The 22,816-nt window shown below is 39.7% G+C and overlaps 1 protein-coding gene across 9 annotated transcripts in view; it reads right to left on the bottom strand.

The window, feature by feature from the left end:
* GRB10 (growth factor receptor bound protein 10) overlaps nucleotides 1-22,816 on the bottom strand; it is a 198,043-nt gene that overhangs the window by 97,043 nt on the left and 78,184 nt on the right. For all 9 annotated transcript variants that reach the window (XR_010598448.1, XR_006172682.2, XR_010598449.1 and 6 more), the window contains one exon: nucleotides 15,321-15,414. Coding sequence is in view for 2 of the 9 variants with exons in the window: in XM_005278534.5 (XP_005278591.1) it covers nucleotides 15,321-15,414 (94 nt within the window). In the remaining 7 variants the exon portion in view is untranslated. The remainder of the gene's footprint in view (nucleotides 1-15,320; nucleotides 15,415-22,816) is intronic.

The following is a 22,816-nucleotide window of genomic DNA, read 5'->3' on the forward strand; positions in this document are numbered from 1 at the left end:
TTAAAAAAATTGACATTTCCCATTTTTTTCCACCATTTTTTTTCTGGCCAAAAGTATTCACCAGATTTGACACAAATTCCCAAATAGTTTGGGTGTTCCAAAAAGTAAATTTTTTTAGCAAGTACTATTCCCCGAAAAACTCTCTTATGTTAGTTATGATACAGCCTTTAACAACGTGATTATGTGAGAATTTTTCCAAAGGACCTCTACCTCATTCATAGCAGAGGCTAGATGTTACTCAGGAAATGAGATAGCTAGTTGATCTTTTTATACTCACGGATTAGAGTTGCCCCATCCACTATTAAATGCACACCATCCAAACTGAAATGAATATGGACTTATGACTCAGACAGTATCTGAGCCTTACACACATTAAATTAGTTCACTTTGCAATACCCCTGTGAGGTAGGAAGGAATTTTATGAAAGAGGAATTGTAGCAAAGGAAGATCAAGGCAGAAATATGCATTAGTCTCCATTAATTTGGGGTGCCTCAGTGACTGGGCAACCCGCTTGACACCATGGGTAAAAGAGCACTTTATAACATTCAAAACATTGCACACATATTGACTACATTACTTTCAACACCTACATTTAGTATGTGGTAATCCCATTTTGCTGACGGGAAAAAATGAGGCAGAGAGGCAAAGTGCTTTGCCAAAGGCCACATAGCAATCCATTGGCAGAGTCAGGATTTCTAGCCTCATGCTCATGCCTCTAGGCCATGATGCCTTATTGCCAGAGGTAGTGAGCATTTGCAGTTCCCTCTGACCTCAGATGGGGTTTAGGGTGCTCAGCCCTTCTGAAAACCAGGCTCCTTCAAAGTGGGCATTCAGAGAATGAGGATGCTGTAATTAGTGAACATCTTCAAAGATTTCTGTTTATGTGACTTGCTCAGAATCACAAAGAGCCAGAGATAGAACCCAGTTCTCCTGGGTGGCATTAAACTGCCTTAGGTAGGATCGTTTGGTGGTTCATTATCCACCTTCCAGAGCAAACGAAGGGGGAATCCTACAGACAGCAGCCTAATTTGCTACCCAACCAATTAGTACAATGAGCACTGTCTATCTTGTGCTTTGGATTAGGCACTAGTCTGTGTAGCTAGAGTGCAACTGTGCAATCAAACGCTGTATCATCAGTCACATGCAAGAGGGGGCAGAATTTAACGCTGCCTGTGTCAATTTTAATTCCAGCATTTCCTAACTTGAGTCCTTGACTTGCAATCATAACATTCTTTTAAACGTAGCTCTCTGTATGTAATTTCCTAGGTTTTTGGTTTTTTTTAAATACACAAAGAAAAAACCCAAATTGTTATGTGCAATTTTGCCAGTATGCAAAACCTATATTCACACTGGCCCAACTTCTCAGAAGTTTGCCAGTAGCGTATTGCAGTGACATCCAGTTACCTAATTCCGCCACAGCACATTAGTATACTATGACATAATAAATGTTAGGCTCCACTGATCAGAATTGATCAATGAGTACCCATTGTGACAGTTGGTTGTTTCATTTTTAAAAAAGGAATTATGTTTGCTTACTTGCAAATTCATAAAGTTCCATAGTCTGCAATGGTTTTCCAGTCATTTAGCACAAGTAGTTAGATTCTTTAGATGATTAAAAAGCTATTTGTAAGAAAAAATTCTGAGCTTTAACAATGTTTGAATTAGCAACTTCCTTATCAACCAGAAGATGTTTTGCACTCACAGTAAAGTGAGGGTATAACTGGTTGAAAGAACATTCTCAAAGAGTAGTTATCAGTGATTTGCTGTCAAAGAGGGGGATAGGTGGGAAATGTATCTAGTGCGGTTCTGCAGGGGTCTCTTCTGCATCCGGAACTATTCAATATTTTCATTAATGTTCTGGATAACGAGTGGAGAGTATATACTTATAAAATTTGCCTTGGGAGGGGCTGTTAGCTCTTTGGAGGACACGATTTGAAATGAAAAGGACCTTGACAAATTGGAGAGTTGATCTAAAACTAAACAGAGGCACTTAGAATCACAGAATATCAGGGTTGGAAGGGATCTCAGGAGGACATCTAGTCCAACCTCCTGCTCAAAGCAGGACCAATCCCCAGACAGATTTTTGCCCCAGATCCTGAAATGGCCCCCTCAAAGACTGAGCTCACAACCCTGGGTTTAGCAGGCCAATGCTCAAACCACTGAGTTATCCCTCCCCTCCCTCACTAAACCCAGGGTTATGAGTTCAAATCCATGAGGGGGTCATTTAGGGATCTGGGGCAAAAATCTGTCTGAGGGACAGTACTTGGTCCTGCTGTGAAGGCAGGGGACTAGACTCGATGACCTTTCAAGGTCCCTTCCAGTTCTACGAGATAGTATATCTCACTTTAGTAGAGACAAATGCAAAGTACTACATTTTAGCAAGGAAAAAAAATCAAAACACAACTGCAAAATGGGAAATAACTGGTAAGGCAGTAATCCTGCTGAAAAGAATCTAGAGGTTATAGTAAATGGAATATGAATCAACATGATGCAGCTACAAAAAAGGCTACTATTCTGGGGTGTATTAACAGAAGTGCCATATGTAAAACATGGGAGATAATTGTCCCACTCTACTTAGCACCGGTGAGACCTCAGCTGGAGCACTATGCCCAGTTCTGGGCATCACACTTTAGGCAAGGTGTGGGCAAATTGGAGAGAGTCCAGAGAAGAGCAACAAAAATGTTAAAAGATTTATCTGACCAATGAGGAAAGGTTAAAAAAAAAAAAGAAGTATGCATGTTCAGAACAAGACAAGATGACAGGGGCGGGGGGAAGACAGGGGCAAGAAGGAACCTAATAACAGTCTTCAAAATATATTAAGGGCGTTATAAAGAGGACAGTGATCAGTTGGCCACTAGAGGCAAGACAAGAAGTAATGGGCTTAATCTGCAGCAAGGAAATTTTTTTTAACTATAGTTAATCACTAGAATAGGCTTCCAAGGGATGTTGCTGAATCACTGTCTTTGACGGTTTTAAAGAATAGGTTAGACAAACACCTGTCAGGGGGAAGGGTGGTGTCTGGTATACTTGGTCATGCCTCAGCGCAAGGGGGCTGGACCTGTTGACCTTTCAAGATCCCTTCCAGCTCTACAGTTCTATGATTCTCTGATTAATTTGACACTTCTGGTCTTCGAGATTAAACTCCTAAAAAATTGTGCTATTATGTAGAAAAGAATATTAAGATCTTAAACTAATTCTATACTTTGCCAGACAGCTTAACCTACATTTTCTGTAATAGTGTCAGCCAATTTTTAAAACCCATTCAGTTACTAAGCACCAAACCAACATTTGTTTAGGATTTATGATCACTTCTGTAATTTAGATATGCAAGCAATTTAAGCAGCCAGTCAACCTAAAATGCTGAAACACTAAGAGGCCTGCAATGACTTGAAATGGAGCATATAATCACACAAAATTGTAAATTCACTGCATGGGATATCACACAGCTTTGTTCCCTAACACTCCAGTTATAGACCTCTCAATTGCTTTTTATTTTTATTTTTTAAAACAGGTAGCAACAAACACATCCCATTCAGTTGTATCCAGAAAGCTTTTGTTTAGGAGCTGGTTATAGAAATAATTTATTTTTTGTTCTACCTGGAGACAATGGAGGGCAAAAGATAAAATTATCCTAACAATTAATTCCTATCTTTATGGCAAACAATGGAAAGAAACCAAGGGCAGTGCAGACTGTTCTCCACCCTTCTGGCTATTTTGATAGAGACCAAGAATGTAACCCTGAAGGTCAAGAAAGATAAAAGGTCTACATGTAAGTGCTCAAATGAAGAAGTCAGTGGATTAGGACATCATTTGTTTCCACCTGTGACAGTCTTAGCTTGGGTGTGGGATACAGAGCACTAGCTAGCATTGTGAATATTCCGTTTCCATAACAAAACATCCTTAGCAGTTTTTTTTTTTTTTAAACACTGAACACCTGACAAGCTAAACTGTTTGCAGATGAGAGGGCTGCATAATGTCAGCTATTAGAAACTACCTGCCATCATCAGAGAGATCAAAGGTGTATAGCCGATCAGAGACAGAACACAAATCAGTACAGCCTTGTTTGAAAGGAGGTGGGAATGACTTATCTCTGTATCTAAAGATGGTCAGTGATTTTATTTGGGAGACAAATGAAGTTCTGGTATACAAATTACTAAAATTCACAGGAGGATTAGGAAACCTAAAAGGATACTGAGAATCTATAATTTAGTTAGTTTAAAGAATGAAAAAGTAGTAGTAGTAGTAATAGTTTCAGGCATGATACCTACCCTTGATTCTTCATGCCAATTTTTAATCAGTTACAACAACCAAGTTTTCTTTTGAAAGTATTTGTGTTCCCCTTGTGAAAGATCTACACTAAGAGGTTTGAAAGTACAGTTAAAGTTGGCACTTGATGGTATTTCAGTTTCATCGAAGTAAATCAACAGATTAAGAAGAAGATAGCGTCCTCCTCATACCACATACCACTACTAGTTAAAAATCAGACTTCTGTCTGAGCTATTTAAATTGACAGTAACCCTTTAAGTTGGAAAACTGATGTATAGGCAGAGTATCTGCATTTCTCCCAAGATGTTCATTTGTGAAAGAGCAAGGAGCTTGGCTTTGTGCAATTAGTAACCGGAGACTAGATTAGTGCTAGAATGCTTTGTCTGTAGTCAATATCAGATGATGGTTCTCTTGCCCATTTTAAGTATTCCCCCATGCAGCGACACTGTAATTTTCTCTTTTAAAATAAGGTTTAACAAAGCTGAGACGGGATTAAAAACTAAACAGCATAGCAAGCAATAAGATAGAGAAGTGCATTAAGAATTGTTACAAAATATAAATATACACTCTCTTACACCAAGACAACTGCCTTTCATATTTCATATTGAAGTTTTGCAGGTACCTCAATATCTGGAGTTGGGAAACAGGGCTAAAGAGGCAGACAGCAGGGTCTTGAATGAATAACCCCCTCCAGTAAAAGGTGAAAAGTCTACACAGAGCAGTGGCAGTGCGAACCCATTGCAGGCATTAAGCAGGAATCTTTGGGGGGGCCCGACCCACACAACACATACTAAAAAAAGAGAATAGGGAGCCCCCTGGAGTTGTTCAGGGCCCTAAGCAATTGCTTAGACTCCTTATACCTAGCGCCAGGTCTGACACAGAGAAACAACTTTCCAACTCTAAAAGTGATTTTAGTCCCAAGATAATTTAATTGCCCACAGCAGCATTCCTACATTTAATTATAGCACCTCCAAAAAGGCTCTCAAACCCCTGAAGTTACTTAAATATATCTGAGGTGTCAATCACTAAGGGTGAGTCTACGCTAGGAGATACTAGGTTTGCGCCACAGCTAGTGCTAGCTCTCATCCTGTTACAGTGCTAAAGACAGCTACATTCTATGGAACACAAGCAGGGGAAGGGTGGATGGGCTAGCCAGCCCACGTATGTATCTAAGGTCCCAGATAGGTTCTCGGGGAAGCAATCTATCTCCTCCCATAGCTCGCACTGCCATAGCTACATTCTATTTTTAGTGTACTAGCTCAGTGAGATCTAGTGGGAGTATGTCTCCTCAAGGTGGGAATCATGACCCCAGTTCAAAGGGAAGACATGCGCTTACTGGATGAAAATAAGCAGAGCCCCAGGAAGGACAGGTGGTGTGTGGCAGAGCAAATAATCCAGGGCACCTGACTCACAGTGTTGAGCCTTACCTATGAAGTGTAATATAAATGTTAGCAACAAGTCCCTGGCTGACCGTATTAATTTCCATTTGTCCACTGAGCTAGGGTCTTGACATTTGGCACAAATTCAGCATTGAAATGAGTGAAAAAAGGTTAACAACTGTCACAGAATCCTAATAACATTCTTCCAGCCAACTTGTGAGCCCATACCAAGAGCTCTTAATTAACTTAAATTGATTAAACTAAGGAGAGAAAGGTCAAATATTATGGTTTGCACAACTCAAGTTGAGGGCTGTTAACTCCATGAAGCAGAGAAGGGACAGTACAACTTGGAACCCCAATTCCTCCCCTAAGGCTAATTAAGTTTCTGCTGTCCAAGTAGTTCAAGTGCTATTGCACAAGAAGGAAAAGGATGATGCAGACTTCTAACTCATTACACAGGTAGTGGCGATACACCACCAGTAGTAGATTATGGATCAGTTCATTTACAGAGGAAACATCAAAGAGAACCTCAGTAAAGCTCAACTCAGGTAAAAGACATTTGATACTTGAGACTACTACTGGGGATGGCATGCTTGCTGAAGTGTTACCTTAGTGACAGTAAGTAGGGCCTGGTCTACACTGGGGGGTTGGGTGGGAGGAAATCGATCTAAGTTATGCAACTTCAGCTACGTTATTCACATAGCTGAAGTCAACGTACTTAGATCTACTTACCGCAGTGTCTTCACTGCGGTAAGTTGACTGCTGACGCTCCCCCATCAACTCCACCTGTGCCTCTCGCTTCGGTGGAGTACTGGAGTCAATGGGAGAGCGCTCGGCAGTCGATTTATTGCATCTTCACTAGACATGATAAAATCAACCCCTGCTGGATCAATCGCTCTGGAGGTAAGTGTAGACATGCCCTAGGAGACCAATACAACAGGCTAGAAAAAACAATATAAAACGTAGGCTATCAAACTCAGTTTTTCCTACTAGAGTGGATCAATTAGGTTTACAATTTAGGGGTTGATTTTACTAGCCAATAAACCATATTTTTATTTAATATTCTACTTTGGCAACACAAAAGCATCAGAATTTGATCCTCTTCAGGTTTTTACCATCAGCTTAATTTAAAGGCAGAACTATCTTCTTAATACCAGAGCAGCAAGATTAGCAAAGGTTCCATGGGGTGCTGAATTTACATGAGAAGTCTGAAGTTGGAGACTAAGGTGAAGAGCTTGACTCATCATCCATGACAAGATGTATTTTAAAGGCTGTAGAGAGTACTTGCTTTTGAGAGGTTTCCATAATGAGTGATATTTCAAAGACACGTATCTCCAGAGATTTCCCCTTGGGGATTGGAGGGAGGGAAGAAGTGAATCAGACACCACCTCTTAACTAATCTATGGTACCTACCCCTACACATGCCAAGTGCGATTTTTATTCTACTCCTCCCGTTACAAAACTAGGAAGACCAGTGGTGTTAGACCTGATTTTATATCTGACATATGAGGGAAATGGCTGTTCCAAGCAATGCAAGACTGGCATCACAACCAGAGCAGATGCACAAACATAAATTGCCAGTTCTGCTGTTGGGAATGGGTGTCACAGTCAGTGCAGAAGAGAGTTATAGTATCTATCAAAGTGCACCAATTGCATTGTTTAGATCATTAGGAGATATGCACTCATTGAATGGAATATCTATACGCCTAAATAAATGACTGATGCATTATGCACCTAGCAGCACCACACTCGACACCATTTAAATAAAACAAATTAAGTTGTGGTATTTCATTTGGCAGATGCATGTGTGATAACTAGAGGATGCGCTGAATCTAAAACACACACATACAGCTGTGTGACAACAGAAGGTACATTTGTATAGAGAGCACATACTTTGACAACCTATACATGGAGAGATGATGCAAGAGTATGACCAGAGTAAGAGTATTAGCTGCCCATACATGGAAATGGGAGTCAGGAAAAAAAACTAGGCAGCAAGATGTAAATGTTCAGTTACCTATGATCCCGAATTAAGAGATTCTCATTTGCTTCCCACTTGTATGATAAAGAGTTTGAAGGGACCCACTAGGGCAGGTTTGCCTAGGCCTAGAACGGTGGGAGGCGGCGCTGGCCAAGGGACCTTATGAACCTTAGTAGAGAAACTGGAGATAAAAATATATTCTTCAATCAACAGTTTGTCTCCCTTTGAGCCAAAACCTGCCATGACACACTTAAATACAAACTGATACTTTCTCAGCTGTCTTGAGTTTAAATAGTTCCAGCTTACTAAGGAGGTTGGTCCGAAGTTAAGTGGACCAGCTCCACCTCCTGTCTTCTTCACAAACATTGAGCATCAGAAGTCATTTCCCCTTCAATATGCCTCCAGGGTCCATTACAAATACGATGGTAGCTCTTAGAAGTTTTCAGAACCCGTTCTTTCTCTAGGTCATTGAATAAGACCCCTCCCTCTCCCCCCCCCTCTTACCCCCTCACTCTCTCTCTCTCTCACACACACACACAAAATTTTAGCACTTTCCAACTTTTGGCTCGTTTTAAAAGGGTGATTTAAAGATTATTTTTATTTACATTATTGAGTTGCCTAAAGGCACCCGCCCTTGTGCTAAGCTCTGTACAACCATGAAAGATGGTCTCTGCCCTAAAGACCTTACCCTTACCTCTTAATACAAACATAGAAATGTGGGGCTGGAACACAGATGACCTCTTGAGGTCCCTTCCCGGTCCTGAAGCAGGATTATAAAAATTCAGATTTAACACTGCTGGATTACAGTCAGATTTGGTTCTCTTGCCTGCAAACACTGAGCACACATGCTTCTTTACTTAAGTCACAAGAATTATGCATGTGCTGAAATGTTTGCAGGATGAGGATCACAGTTCTTATCATAAAGTTATGGGGGGGCTGATTCCCTCATGTTGAGAGTTTCCACTTAGTAAAAATGTATCTAGATAAGAACAGATGCCCAAAAGGATAGCTGGTCAGCTGGGGAAAATAAGTAAAAAAAACACCACCCACGTGCACACTAAATGGCTTCTGGTCTGTTTCTTCTCTTTTCAAATCACTAGCAGCCTTATGTACAGAATTTTCCAGTTAACTCAATTACTGGTCAATTTGTTCCTCCTGTAATTTGATTCAAACCTCTGAGACCAGATTTTTTTTCTCTAAACTAAAAATAGCACATTCTCTTTTTTGTTCAGTTCTTGTTTTAAGCAGATATCTCAGTCAATGGGTTTAGAAAGTGGCCATATAAACTAAGGAGAAGGCCAAACCTCCATGCAAGCTGTTATATACTGTACCCTGGAAATAATAAAGATAACAAGATTAGACACAAAGTAATAAGAACGGATTTATCTGAAATAAGGCGGAAGGTACTATAATAAGTTAGTTGGGAAGTAGAGGCTCACCTTCACATGCAATTACAGTAAACCTTTTTTGCACTGATGATAGTTGCAGTAAGTTATATAAATGCTGTTGGCATTGTGCAAAGACTCATGGAAATCTGGCTGCTTCTGGCATTGATTTCTTCAGTACCAATGTCTCCTACTGACCACTCAATTTATATACTGCTTTTTCATTCTACATTTTAAGTTCAGGACTTATTTGTACCTCCACAAAGCAGGCTTGAGTTCTGATAATAGCACATCCTGATGACACTGGTGTTTTCCCAGTACTGCAGTGAAAGACAATCCAGAGTGTTGATAATTACTAGGCACACTCATTGGCTGCCAAAGAAAAATATAGAAGTCACCACTGTGGGTAGCAAGTCAGAGATTTGTGGAAGTAAGCCAATCAAAGCTTGGGGGAGGAGGGACACACAAGGAATGGGCCATACTGGCATATGAGCCCTAACTAAAGCTATTTAGATTAAATTGGAATAGGAATGCTGGAGAAGGGGGATTAGCATGTACCACTCCGACTATGTCTATGCCAGTCATTAAAGCAGCACACAAAATAGTCAACTAGAGTGGATTTTACATAGTATGCGGGCAGGGGAGTTTTTGTTATCTCTAGACACTATTGAGCCTACAAAAGTCACATTTTTGCTATCAACTTGTGAATTTAAATTGGGAATCTGCCCTAAGAATAGAGTTCAATGACCGTCAGCGCTCTTTGGAAACCTAGAAAATTGATTGTTTATATGCTTAAAACCAGCATCTACATCACTTTAACTCAGGCAAGATCTCCTAATGTGAACAAGGCAGACCTATCATATCACACTCTGTTGTCTGCTAAAAAAACATAATGTGGCTAAGGCGTGAGGTATAGCACTGTTCATTCTAGTTTTGAATAGGAAAGTAAAGAACTCCTGTGACATACAGAATTTTAGACTTTACAGCAGAGCAGAACTAGTCTCTGAAGAGGAAAATTGTTTATGGGTGCTAAGAAAAAGGGGTTGTAATACATCTGTATAGGCAGCAAGAAGAATTTGACAGTTTGAACCTGAAGAACATGCTAGTAGTTTACTTAATATGTTATTTATTTATTTTTAAGAAGTTACAATCAAGTGCTGCTTATTTGCATTCAACTACTAAACACTGAATAGTAAGTAGTTGTGAGACCTCTCAAAAAAAGTAACTGGGAGGTATAAATACAATGCATTATAAAATGATAACCACCACCTTCAACTGTCCTGTAGTGATGGGTTTGACACTACTTAATGATTTTCTAGAAAAACAATTGAGCTTTCATAATGAGGCTGAAGTGCAAATAAAAGGGAACAGAAACAGTAGCGGCACAGGCTTAAGGGTTTAACCTTGCTGAAATTTGAAAGATTCATTCATTCAATTGATTTGTACTGGGAGCCTGCTGCACATTTCCATTATCTTCACATGGTGAGCCACCTCTCTTTGCTGGGCAGTATAGCTAAGCTTGATAAATAGCATTAATAACTTCATGAGCATCCTAGTGGGAAGGGTAGACTAACTTCTGCGGCACCCCTCTCTAGCAGCACAACCAGAGGGAGAGGGGAAACATCGGCTGGGCTATCTGGTCAGACTACTGGGGGGAACATGAGCATGAGGCTCCCTCCCACTACAACAACTCCCATGAGGCACAGCAGAGGCAGACAGCTATCTACCCAAAATATTTTGACATTTCCAAATCAATGCTTCTCAGAACTTTTTGTTCCACAAAAGGTTTTGCTGTTTTGACTTTTCACCCTCATTGGGGATCAAGACAAAAATGTCAAAATATAAAAATTTCTGGTGGGTTTAGTAAAAGACCCCATAAATGACATTGTGATGAGGTTTTCATCAAAGCACTCTTAGCTACAATTGCCCTTGCTCTCTCCTTCTGCACCCTTTGCTGCTGGGCAGTGTACAGACTGCTATCCTTCAGCACACATACCATACTATGCAAGTGAAAAATATTGAATATTGCTCTTATTTTTATGTGGAACTGAGATACGGTTAAGTGGCCTGCCGTTTTCTCAAATCTTCCTTTGACCATTTCCCCCGCTCCCCCCAAAAAAGTGCAACTTTAGTTGACCCAGTCTAATCATGCTATTACTTCCCCTTTTCTCTTCGTGGTTTTAAAGATGGTAAATAACTGTTGTGATATACTTTGTCACTTTCCTTAATAACCCTTCAATAAACACCATATAATTTCAATGCTTGGTTTTTTACCCCATCTTCTATTTTTGTTATGATTTCCCAGAACTGAATCATTTTTTCAAACAATATTCTGCTTCCTGAATACTGAAACAGAGCCTGAGCATTTCAGCCTTTTCCATGTCTTCAAATTTTACACCGTTTGTTGATGTCTCTTATTTCTTTATTCTCAATAGCTTCAATCTTACAAAATCTCTAAGGGCTATGGCACATCACACAACTTTTCAGAGGTACAGGAAGATACTCCCCAATTCATGTTGTCTGAGGACTGTACTTATATGCTTTACCTTTAAATGGAGGGATCATTCAGTATTAATATCAAACAATGGTTTCAGTCTAAAGTACTTGTTGCTCATGGAAGTGACTCATACCAGAAAAGTGTATTGGAAATAGCAAAAATACTATTTTTATAGCTATAGTAAAAATAATTGTATACAAGAACTGCAAGTTGCAAGACTCCTTACTTGAGGGCATGTACTCCCAATTCCCCTACCTCACCTTCAAATGTTTAGCCCTTTAAAAAAAAAAAATGGCTGTCTCTGTGGAAGGATGATTCGGCTGCAAACAAGTACTTGGAATGTCTGTAGTATGAAAGAGCTTATTTAGGTAGATACATTTGGCAAGGGTTTCTCAGCCCTCAGATAAAGCTCTCACTTGTGCCCGCTTTTTTCCAGCTTACAGAGAATAGAAGAGATTCAGATTTCTCAGCGGAGTCTAATCACTCTTGTACAGGCCATGGGAAGAAAGCATGATTTAGAACTGGAAGCACTTGAACCAAAGCTGTTCACTTATAAAAGAGAGGAGGGGTTGTAGTTTAAGAGCAGCTGGTAAACTAATGATTGATAGAAACTGTTAAGTCTGCTGCATTCAGAGAACCTAACTTTCATTGGGGTCAAACATGAAATGGCTATGAGTGGGCATATACAATAGCATAACAAATATGGGATGCTGAAAGTTCTGTTGTATATTAGTGGTCTAATTTTGTGAAATGCTGCACTATCTAAAATAGTACATCAGCTCTAAAGAGGCCAAATTCCTTCAGAACTTCTGCTCAGGTTAAAGAGTTGCTAAAGCGTGATTTCCCAAACTGTGGTACATGTACTGCTGGTGGTAGGTGAGAGAAGTTCAAGTACCTGGTGTGAATCAGGCAGAGTAGAGACCTGAAGCTAGGTCTCCCACATTGTAGTGAGTGCCTGTACCACCAAGCTCATGCTCTCTCTGGTTGTGGCCAGAAATTCCATCCTGGACCTAAGAAACCTTTCCTGATGAAAGCTGTCTCAAAACTGGTACATTCCCACGCAATATTTCAGTTTTCATAAGTGAGCATTTTGTGATACAAACATTTTGTCTAAGAATTCCAACCAGCTCAGAACCTGTTCAGTGTTGAAGGACTTTTGCTCTACAGTTACTGGAGAAGAGTGCACTTTCATAGGTTTGTAGAGTAGTGTATGAGCAGGTCATAATACCAGAGAAAACCAGCATGTAACTTGACATAGTAATTTAGCATTAACAGTTGTTTACATTTTCGTAGTGCTATAAAAGCATTAAGCTAGGTTATTTTCCCACTGTAAAAAGGGGGAGGAGCAGCAGAAGTTAAATGAAATGTCAGAGGCCACACAATCTGTGGGAGAGTCAGGATTAGAATGCTGACATTTCTGGTTCCTAGTCCTTTGCTCAGTCCATGCTCCCTATACAAACAGTATGATTACAATATGTATCCATGTTAGCATTCAAGTTCACTTGCAAACTAAATACCAGCTATATTTACCCTGATTATTTCAGTTTTAGCAGAAAACCTAGAAGTGGGTTTGAGACACGACTTGACAGTTTCTATTCATCTGCTGCAGAATAAGGAACACTTTGTTTTTGGGTCCAACAAAATTGGCCTTTACTTACTCATTGATAGCATATTATTAATTATATCAAATATTGGCCTTATTGTTCAAGTGTCCCTTAGAGCAGCCACTGACATTATGGAACACATTCCATTTAACCACAATTGTTAAATACGTCGGAGTAGTTTGCAGGACTCAAAGTAGTTCAGGCAGAGAAATATCAGATGCCAAATAAGTCTTCATGTGATTACTGAGAGTAACAAAGGATAGCTGGAATTACTGCAGAGTGTACCCAGAGATCTGAATCCTTAATTTGCTGGAGCACAATCAAGGTATATAACAATGACGAACACAAGTTACAGTTTATGGATATCTAAATAGAGTCCATGTATGGGCCTTTTCAGATAGCATAATGTCAAAGCAGAAATACTGAATACTTTTGCTGAACCACTCGCAGGCTTCCAACATACCAGTTATGTGGGACAAACTATTTCAAGTGCAGTCGCACGTAGAGAGCAGATCACTTTGAACAGGATTTCCAAGAAATCTCAGAAGGTTAAGGCCAAGGAGCGAGTGTACATTATGCATGGGCACACAGTGACGATGGTTCTGAGAATCATAATTAGTATCATGAAGGAAGGTGACTAAGCTATACCCAAGACAAATCAGGATTGATTTATTGATGGTACTCCCAATGTCATCACACTAGTGTTATACATTCACTTGAATTAGATTATATTAAATCCACATTAGGAAAACAGGAGTGGATGGGGGGTGGAGGGGAAAAAAGTTTATCTATTAAGAATATCAGGAGGCTTCTTGACCTAGGAAAAGGACTTCTGGCATCAGAAAGTGAGGCTTCCCAGGTCTTCAACATAATCAAGATCCTAACTCTATCTCAATGAGCACTATTAAGCATCAACAGGTTTACATTCTAATTCTGTGGCATGTGTCTGAGAAGACAGTAACTTTTTGGAAGAAGTCCTACATCTGGTTACAAAGAAGGAAATCTACTGATGGCTTTAAATCAAGTCTGTCAAGGGGTTTGGATGGGACAAGGAAGCTTTAGTTAGAGTGTGGGTAAGGCAGTCTGAGGTGAACGAAAAATGGAATGTTGCGTGCCTGCACAGTCATGCAGAAATACGAAGTGCATACAGTGTCCAGGATATCTGTTTGTGGGTAGGCTCAGATTGTAAGAGAATTCAAGATTGTAAACTACTTTTGAAAACTTAAGTAGTCTGGGAGGTTTGCAAATCATGGAATTCAAATCTTGCTGATCTTGACAAATAAACAGAGAAACTAAATTTCAAGCATTTTTTAGAAAAGTTAACTTAATCCTGGTGCACATTGTTAATGGTGCCTTATTATTGTATTGACTGTGTCAAGGTTAACGTCTGCATTAAACTAATGCAACTAATGTGAGCCCTTCCATAATTAATATATGGATACTGTTATAGAAAAAAATCCTACAGAATGTAAACTATCCTTTTTCTTGGAGTTTGAATCACTCCATAGGAAAAACAGTGTTTAAAGTGCTATAGAGATGTATAAAGTTTTTATAGAGCCCAACTGTCGGTGACAAGGTCTATGTATTTGTCTAAACCCTAACCCCATGGGGGCCCGATCCAGGTTATACTCCAGGAGCTCTCAAATGTCACAACTAACCTCATTAATAGGGACAAGAAATAAAGCGGTTATGGGACTTTTCATAAGCGAAATAATTACTCAAGCTATATGAAAAATTTCACTTTTGTTTAGGCATTATGACATGAATTCAGGGTTCTCTTTTTCCTGTAAGAGTTGATATATAACACGCAAAGCAGGTAAGGATGTCTCTCCTCTTGCCAATCTATATGTATCAACTCTTCCAGAAGAATGAGTACTCTGAAGCTAGGTCCTGACAAGGAATAGCTTTCAAACTCGATTTGTAATACAGTATTACAGGCCTTTTAGTACTTAAAAAACCTGTTTTGGTGAAAAAACTTACAGCAGCTGCACAAATGGAGAAACTATATTACTAAAGGATCTCCTGGTCATCTTCATTCATAGCTCACAAAGCAGTTTGCAAAGAAGAGGATATAAACAATTAAATGTTTTCAACTTTCACATTACCAGGTGCAGAAACAAATGTAGAAGTCAAATTACTTCAGAACATACACTTCTAGGGTTCCCTTCCCAGCATCTTGACCAGACCTAATTCCACCCCATTCCTTACCTTGGTGATTTAAAGAGATGCGATTAGATGGTTCTTGGAATCCTGGTTCCACCAGATCTCTCCGAGTGTGAGCTGAAGTCTGATCTACGTTATCCTAAAAACACAAACAGCAGAAAATCTGATCAAAATATGCATTTTGTATTCTCCATAATCTAAGATCCTGGGAGCTAAGGCAATTTGATATAAAAGAGCTGAAGAAAGTTTTCCTCATTGGGTTGCACTATAAAGTTCTTATAGATGACAAAGCTGTGAATCCTAATTCCAAGAACTGTGGTTTAGGATTTATAGTTCATTAACCAGAACAGTCCAGACAAACAGATTCAGTAGCAAACCCTAACGGAATAAGAGGTTCAGTTTAGATATTCATCCAAAAGTCCAGATATTATTCCAGTTCTCTATTTTGGCAAACTCACAAGATCAGGCTCGAAAAGCTTTAATGCTTTCACTGGGTCAAGAAATACCATAACTTCTTGTAAGCCTTCTGTACTTCTGCCTAAAACCAAGACTTGCAGGGAGCAGGAAAACGGGGGAATCAAAAAAACAGGATTAACTTTATTTGGTTTACTAAAGTCAGCATTTGAAGGGAAATTAGAGTAGATTCATATTTCGCCTGAACCATTTTATCAATGTGTAAACACCTAACATTTCTAATTTGTTGAAACATTCCAGATTGAGAGTTAATTTACATTCTAGTATTCCAGGGTGAGAATGGTCCATAGCTCATGACAAGAATTTAGTCCATGCCTCCTTAGAGGCTGTTTCTAACAGAGGCTGTTTCTAACTGAGTGCCAGTTAATATTAGAAAGTCTCAGACTTGCTGCTTGAAAGACTTAAAGTCAGTATGTATGAAATCTATCAATTCACAAGTTTATAGATGTTGACAACTCAAGAAATGCCAACGGCTTCATAGAATAGTTTTCTATTGAAGTTTTACATGTAAAAGTGAAGTTTTAAAATACCCCTATCTATCTAGTTGTATAATATTCCAAACCCTTCAAAATGATACAGTACACGTTAAGATCTTGACATCCACGCCTTCATACTGGCCATACATATACACCCAGACCCGCCATCTTTTCTGCTAATCTTCCCGTGACATTTCTTGTGTCACTTGTGCTACCTTATTTTGAATTCAAACTAGTTCTATCTTAGGGTACGGCTACACTACCCGCCGGATCAGCAGGTAGTGATCGATCTATCGAGGATCAATATATCGCGTGTAGTGTAGACGCAATAAATCGATCCCCGATCACTCTCCTGTCGACTGCTGAACTCCAGCTCGGCAAGAGGCAGAAGCAAAGTCGACGGGGCAGCGGCGGCTGTCGATCCCGTGCTGCAAGGACGCGAAGTAAGTGGTTCTAAGTTGATCTAAGATACGTCGACTTCAGCTACGCTATTCTCATAGCTGAAGTTGCGTATCTTAGATCGATCCCCCTCTCTCCCCAGTGTTGACCAGGCCATAGTCTCATCCTAAAACCACAAGAACTTTCCTGCTGACATGAAATCCTATTTACCCTTCTCTTTTCGGCACTTGTTAATCCTTCTATTTTAACACTTCAGTGTAATTAACCAATGTAATGTGTAGTGCTTTTAGAATGGTGGTGCTTTCACTGCAATGCATGTAGTTTTCCTTTCTACTTGTATGAAAGGAGAGATCATGGCTATTCCCAAAAAACCTTAGCATTGTGTCTTTGGGAGGTGGGGGGCTCTGAAGGTAGGGTAAGACAGACAAATTATCTTATATTAATGCAGAAACCCCTGAAGCTATCCTTAAAGGAGTTTGAGCCAAGAACTCAAACCTGAAATTAACTGCAACTCAGCTATTCCAAACCCAGTACTGGACAAGGCTTAAGCGCTAAGCATCTCAGACAGAGAATAAAGCAGAATGATCTTCCATACTGTGCAGTGTAATGACGGCCAGAACTCTAGTGTGTGTTCCACCCCACAGAATATCAGACTTCAATTTTCAGCTGGTGGCTAGATGCATATGTGACACTGTTGCCAACAGGCAAACCCATTACAATCAATACAACACTTTCACGGTATTTATCCATGAAGGGTAGCATGTGAGGTGTCTACTGAAAACTTGTAACTTACCAGTACTCCTAATCAATGTGTACATGGTTAATATTTAAGGAACATGTTACCATACTGAAAACTAACTCCAAGACCCTAAGTCAGGCATAGATACCAGGAAACCATAAGTCTTGGTGAGGGCCCATTCAAGTGGGAGGGAATTGTCACCACTCCCCAGTAAGGTAATGCAAGGCTCAATTGTCTACCCTTGCTCCATCCCAGTACATTCAATGGAAAACCATCAAAGACAGCTGCAAACAATCAGAATCACTTGGAGGTAAAAAGGAACATTATAACAGACAGGGGATCGCCCTGCCTGTGAATAAAGACAAAAGACTCATTTTCAGTATATCACGGGGTGGGGAGAGGCACTCTGCATCCATTCACTGAGGAGACAGCTTGTTGAGCGGGAGTGTTTCATGAAAAACTGGAGGTTCCTGGGAAGCCAGCCAGTTCTGCAACAGACTGAATTTTGGCGGTGGAAACCTGCTTTTATTGGATAGAAAAGATACCTATAAAAGTGTAGGCCCTAATTTGCATTTTATGATTTTGTTTTGTATTGCAACCATTTGTTTCCATCACATTCTCTTGTTTCTAATGGCTTCTCTAGTCTATTTTAAATAAACCTTCTTTGTGTTATAAGTGCTCATAAGTGTAGTGCCTTAAGGTCGAATTGGCAAACTGGGGTTCACTGCACCTTTGAGAGCAGAAGACCTGGGATTTCTGAGTAGACAAGTGTCACAGGCTGGATATCGCAGGGGAACACTTTAAAGGGACTCGGGGACTGGGATGCACTTTTTGTTAACCTGCAAGGCAAAGACAGGGCTGACATAACCCAGGAAAAACTGCATGACTGACTAACAGACTGATGGTGTTAGGAAGGTAACACCAAGCTTACCATGTGCAAGACTCCCTCTTATTGGGGCAGGGGATAAAAAGTGGCTCTCAGTCCTGGGTACCCTGATATCTGCCTCAGCATGGCAAGAACATAAAATATTGACAGATTAAAAGTCTTCTGAAATAGCAGAGGTCATGTTTCAAGAAGTACAAGGGTGCTAATTCTAGTTCCCATGCAACAATTTAAGTTCAGATGGCATATCTGCGTTTAGCCGCAGATAGTCTTCCCATCATGAAGCTCACATGCTTAACTAGTACAGCAGTTGAGAAACCAAACAAGGAAAGGTAGTTACACGAGAAGTCATTTTATTTGCAAGTACGCCTTAAAGTGTTTTTACTGTCCCACCAAAAACCAAGTAAAATGTCTGCTAGAAAGGAGACAAATACAATACGATGTGGTTACAAAATACAACAGCTGTACACAGAGGGTCTTTTTATCTTTGAATCCCCTACAGTACTAGATGGAAAAGTTTTACTGTAGAAGATCAAAAAGCTGTGGCCTGGGGTTGGCTGAAAGCCTGTAACTTAGCACTTAAATGAGCTTAAAAATAATTTCCACTGACTTAGAGAAAGAAATGCCATCCTCTCTGAGGCAACCTTTCAGTTCTTCAGGAAGGTGTTTAAACCACAAGCCTTCCTCATCGACTCCAACTTAAAGTTACAGTAAAATTTATCAGAGGTAGAGGTTTCAATCACTGGAGATGTACAGTGACTGTGTCTTTGCAGATGTCATAGTTTGCTTCAATACTGGACAATTCTACCTGTATCTTCTATAAAAACGTTGGTTCCACATTTTTCTCATGAAACTATGCCCTGGGCAAGGATTTCCTTAAGGTATTTAAAGCCAGGGCAACACACAGAAAAGTGACAGACTTTCATAAACCACACCACCTGTTAAAGCAATGCAGGCAGCAGAGAAAAGGTAACTACTGTGCCGTTTTTAAAAAGCTCATGATAGTTTCACATGACCCTCCAGGATCTATTTATGTAAACTGATCAAAGACAAACAATGGCATGTTGCCACCTGCAGTAAAAATCAGACTGGACACTGGAACAAGGTTAAAGGTTATATAATTGTTCCAAGTCACTGAACAGCCAAAGAAGTTTTATTGTTTTGTACAACCTATACACAAAGTTTGTCAGCAAGTTAGACACCTGCTTTCTTCCATCATTCCTTCCCCCCAGCTCAATCCACACTTACAATAAATCACATGTTTTCTACCTATTTTTATTCCTCTCCCCTCTACCAAGTAAGTGCTTTCATCCTGAAATTAAAATATGCTCTCTGACTTGACTTATTACAATATCAAACCACAATAGTATTTTTAGAAGCTAGCTTAGGCATCAGCCCCTATAAACTTACTTGCATGAGGTATTTTGCATGTCATACAGCATCTGTGACTCTAAGGTTGATTAATCAAGTGACTAGTGGGACTACTGGAAGTGTATGAAGCAATGTTTATTTTTAATAGTGTCTCCTACAGCAGTTAGCATTTTGTGAGGATAAACAAAACAGACTTAACAGATTAGATTTCGATGCCATTTTGCAAACTTCAATATTGCATGAAATAATGCAGTGCCTGTATCATACTTTAACAGGGCACAGTCAGAGGCAAAGACAATATTCTCTGTACATTAACAGCCAAAATCTGGGATTATCTGACAATCTAGAATTATCAAGTACTTTACGGCGTTATACCAGTTATCCAATTTTAAACTACTAAAATTACTAGCTATTTGGGCTAGCATGGCAACAATTTCTGTTATCAAAAGAAAAAAATTAAATCAGACATTTCAAACAGAGGATCAGTCAACCTTACTCATTACTAGCTGCGCTGTCTGCATACATTTTTTCTTTAAATCACTTTCTGTGGTTTCAGGTGTTACAGTTCCTATTCCATAATGAGTTAAATTGCAAATAACGATTGATATTAAGAGGCATCAGCTTTATTAAGCTAAAGAAAAGAAAAAATTACAGTTCCCTCCAGTTTATATTTTTGCATACTATAGTTTCCATGGAATAGCTATCCCGTTGTATGGTAGACTAGGTTATTTTCCCCCCATACTCCTTTCATAAAGCATTGCTAATCCCTTGGACTAATCCTATGATCAAATGGATTGGCAGAAAGGAGAAATAACCAATCCAAATAGCTTTGAAACCACCATATCTGCTCCCATACTCACCTTTGATGTAGTCCTATTACACTACTCTGGTGTGTCAATTAGGTAATAGACATATTATGTTAGCTTTAAAGACAAACAGAAATAGGGTCTTCTGAAGACCACTTTGTACTATTCTTTATTTTCCAAATCAAGGAGCTTCTGCATGCAAGTTGATGATGGACAGTGAACTGTGCGCAATGTTTACACTAACAAGAACAATTCATTTCTGCTGCGTGAAGTAGGTAAACAGGAGGAGTAAAAAACCCAACAAAAACCTTCCTCTTTAAGCCATCCCCACCAAATTAATTGTACAGCTAGACTTGTATGTTAAAATGTCAGATTTAAGGTGGGTCCAACTAAAGTTTCACATTCTATATTAACTTGCTCCTATCTGTTCATCTGTAGCTTTTGACCTTCACTGCTATCAAAGAGATTGACTGTCATATAGACGTGTGGTTAACCAAGTGAGAGCATATTTTCCTGTTGACTGCTCAGCGAGCTGGTGCTCCAATACCTGAACAATACAAAGAGCTATTGAATGTACTCAAGACTTAGCACTGTATTTCTATTTGGGGAGTTCAAGCCAGTTTCCCCACAATGAGGGTTATCATAAGCCGACCCAAACCTAAACCCAGTCCCAAATCAAAATCAAAGTTTGGGTCAGTGTTTGATTAACATGTTCCTTCCTGGAAAAGTTTTTAAAGCTATTGGAGAACATGCACAGCTGTTGAGGAGCCCAAGGCCCCTTACCAAGCACCAACTGGCAATCTGTTTAGCACAATATACTCTGGGCTTACCCAATAGCAGATGCCCTAGGCCATGAAAAACTATTAGAGTTCACAGGCAACAGGGATTCCCAAGAAAGGGTAGAACTGCTATTCAGAGATAGGGCTGTGGAGAAGGAAGGGGTCTGCCAAAGCTCAGGATCACAAAAACATCCAAATATATGGATTCTCATCTAGAGATTTCAGGTTTCTCTCTTCACAATTCATATTGCTTCACTCTCCTCCCTAGTTTCCGTTCCGGGCATCCATCAGCCTCATTTCTCCATGGCCCAGATCTTTGCATTTTATGAAAGATGGAATGCCAAGAAAAAAACTGACAGCTTTGCATACCCAGCAGATGATCCCAAGGTGGATTTTAGATTAATTGTAAGGAGCTCCCGCACTAGCTTAAAAATGCATTGCAAGACTAACCTTGCAACTCAATATCCTGTAAGTAGTTTTCCTGCCTCTAAACTGTTTTGTCGTCTGACTGAGAACCAACCGCAAGAGTGAGCATACTCGGTCAAATAAGCGAGGTTCAATGCAGAATTTTTACATTCTTGTTCAGAGTTTTGACACCCAATAACTTTAAAACCCCTTTTTAAAACTGCCAAAAGACAGACATTGTAATAAAATAAGCTCAAATCCCAGGAGACTGAAGTGGTCTGCCTTTATAGTACATACTATAATAATTGCTGGTCAGAACCCTAGAGGTCTGGGCCAAATAAACCAACACTGGATTGTTTAGTTAAAATAGCATTCGAGTGAAGCTCAAAGGATGGAAACCCCTTGACAGAAAAATTCAGTCCAGCAAGAGAGCTGGGGAGAAGGGTGTTGGACAAGCTCAAACCCTAAATCCTCACCTGCAATGGTGGCACCTGGATCCTATATATCCAAATGCCTTGAATAGTGTTACCATTCCTATCCCCCCACTCATGAAGCATTTCTTGGTAAGAGCATCCTATAGAAACTGAAAGTGACAATATGGTATCAGATTTATACTCTATACGGTTGAACTGAAAAGACCGATTTTCACCAGTGGCAAGAGGAAGAATCAGATTTGCTTTATGGAACATTAAGAAAGTTAAGTGATTTGTTTTCATTCTGGGACTAGGCTGAACTTTGACTGCTGCAGTGAGAGCACTCTTTTATCCCAGAAGGTACTACCAGGAACAGTAAATCTCTCTCATTTACAAAAAAGTTGTCTTTCAAATCAGTTTCTGGAAAAACTGTTCTAGTTAGAAGTGGATTAGAAAGTTTCTCAAGTATGCAGACTCTTAAATAATCTAGACTTCAGTAAGAGCAGTATGCTACAAATTGAAATACAGTTTTCCCTCAACTAACTCACAAGCGAATATACTGTAGCAGCTGAAAAATTTTACCTTTGTGCTTTGGAGGCACAAGTACAGTATCATTATAGATTCAGCTTTGTGGTATTTTTTGCAATAAAAGGCATCCAGCATTGTAACATCCCTAAAACTGAGTAGGATTACTCCAAATGGAACTCCTGTCAGTTAATCTGATCCACAAAAACCCAGCTGTCAAAGAATCAAGATGCCTTACAAGGCTACAAAAACAAGAAAACCACAAAACACC

This window comes from Chrysemys picta, chromosome 2 (assembly GCF_011386835.1).
Source record: "Chrysemys picta bellii isolate R12L10 chromosome 2, ASM1138683v2, whole genome shotgun sequence".
NCBI classification, from domain to species: Eukaryota; Metazoa; Chordata; order Testudines; family Emydidae; genus Chrysemys; species Chrysemys picta.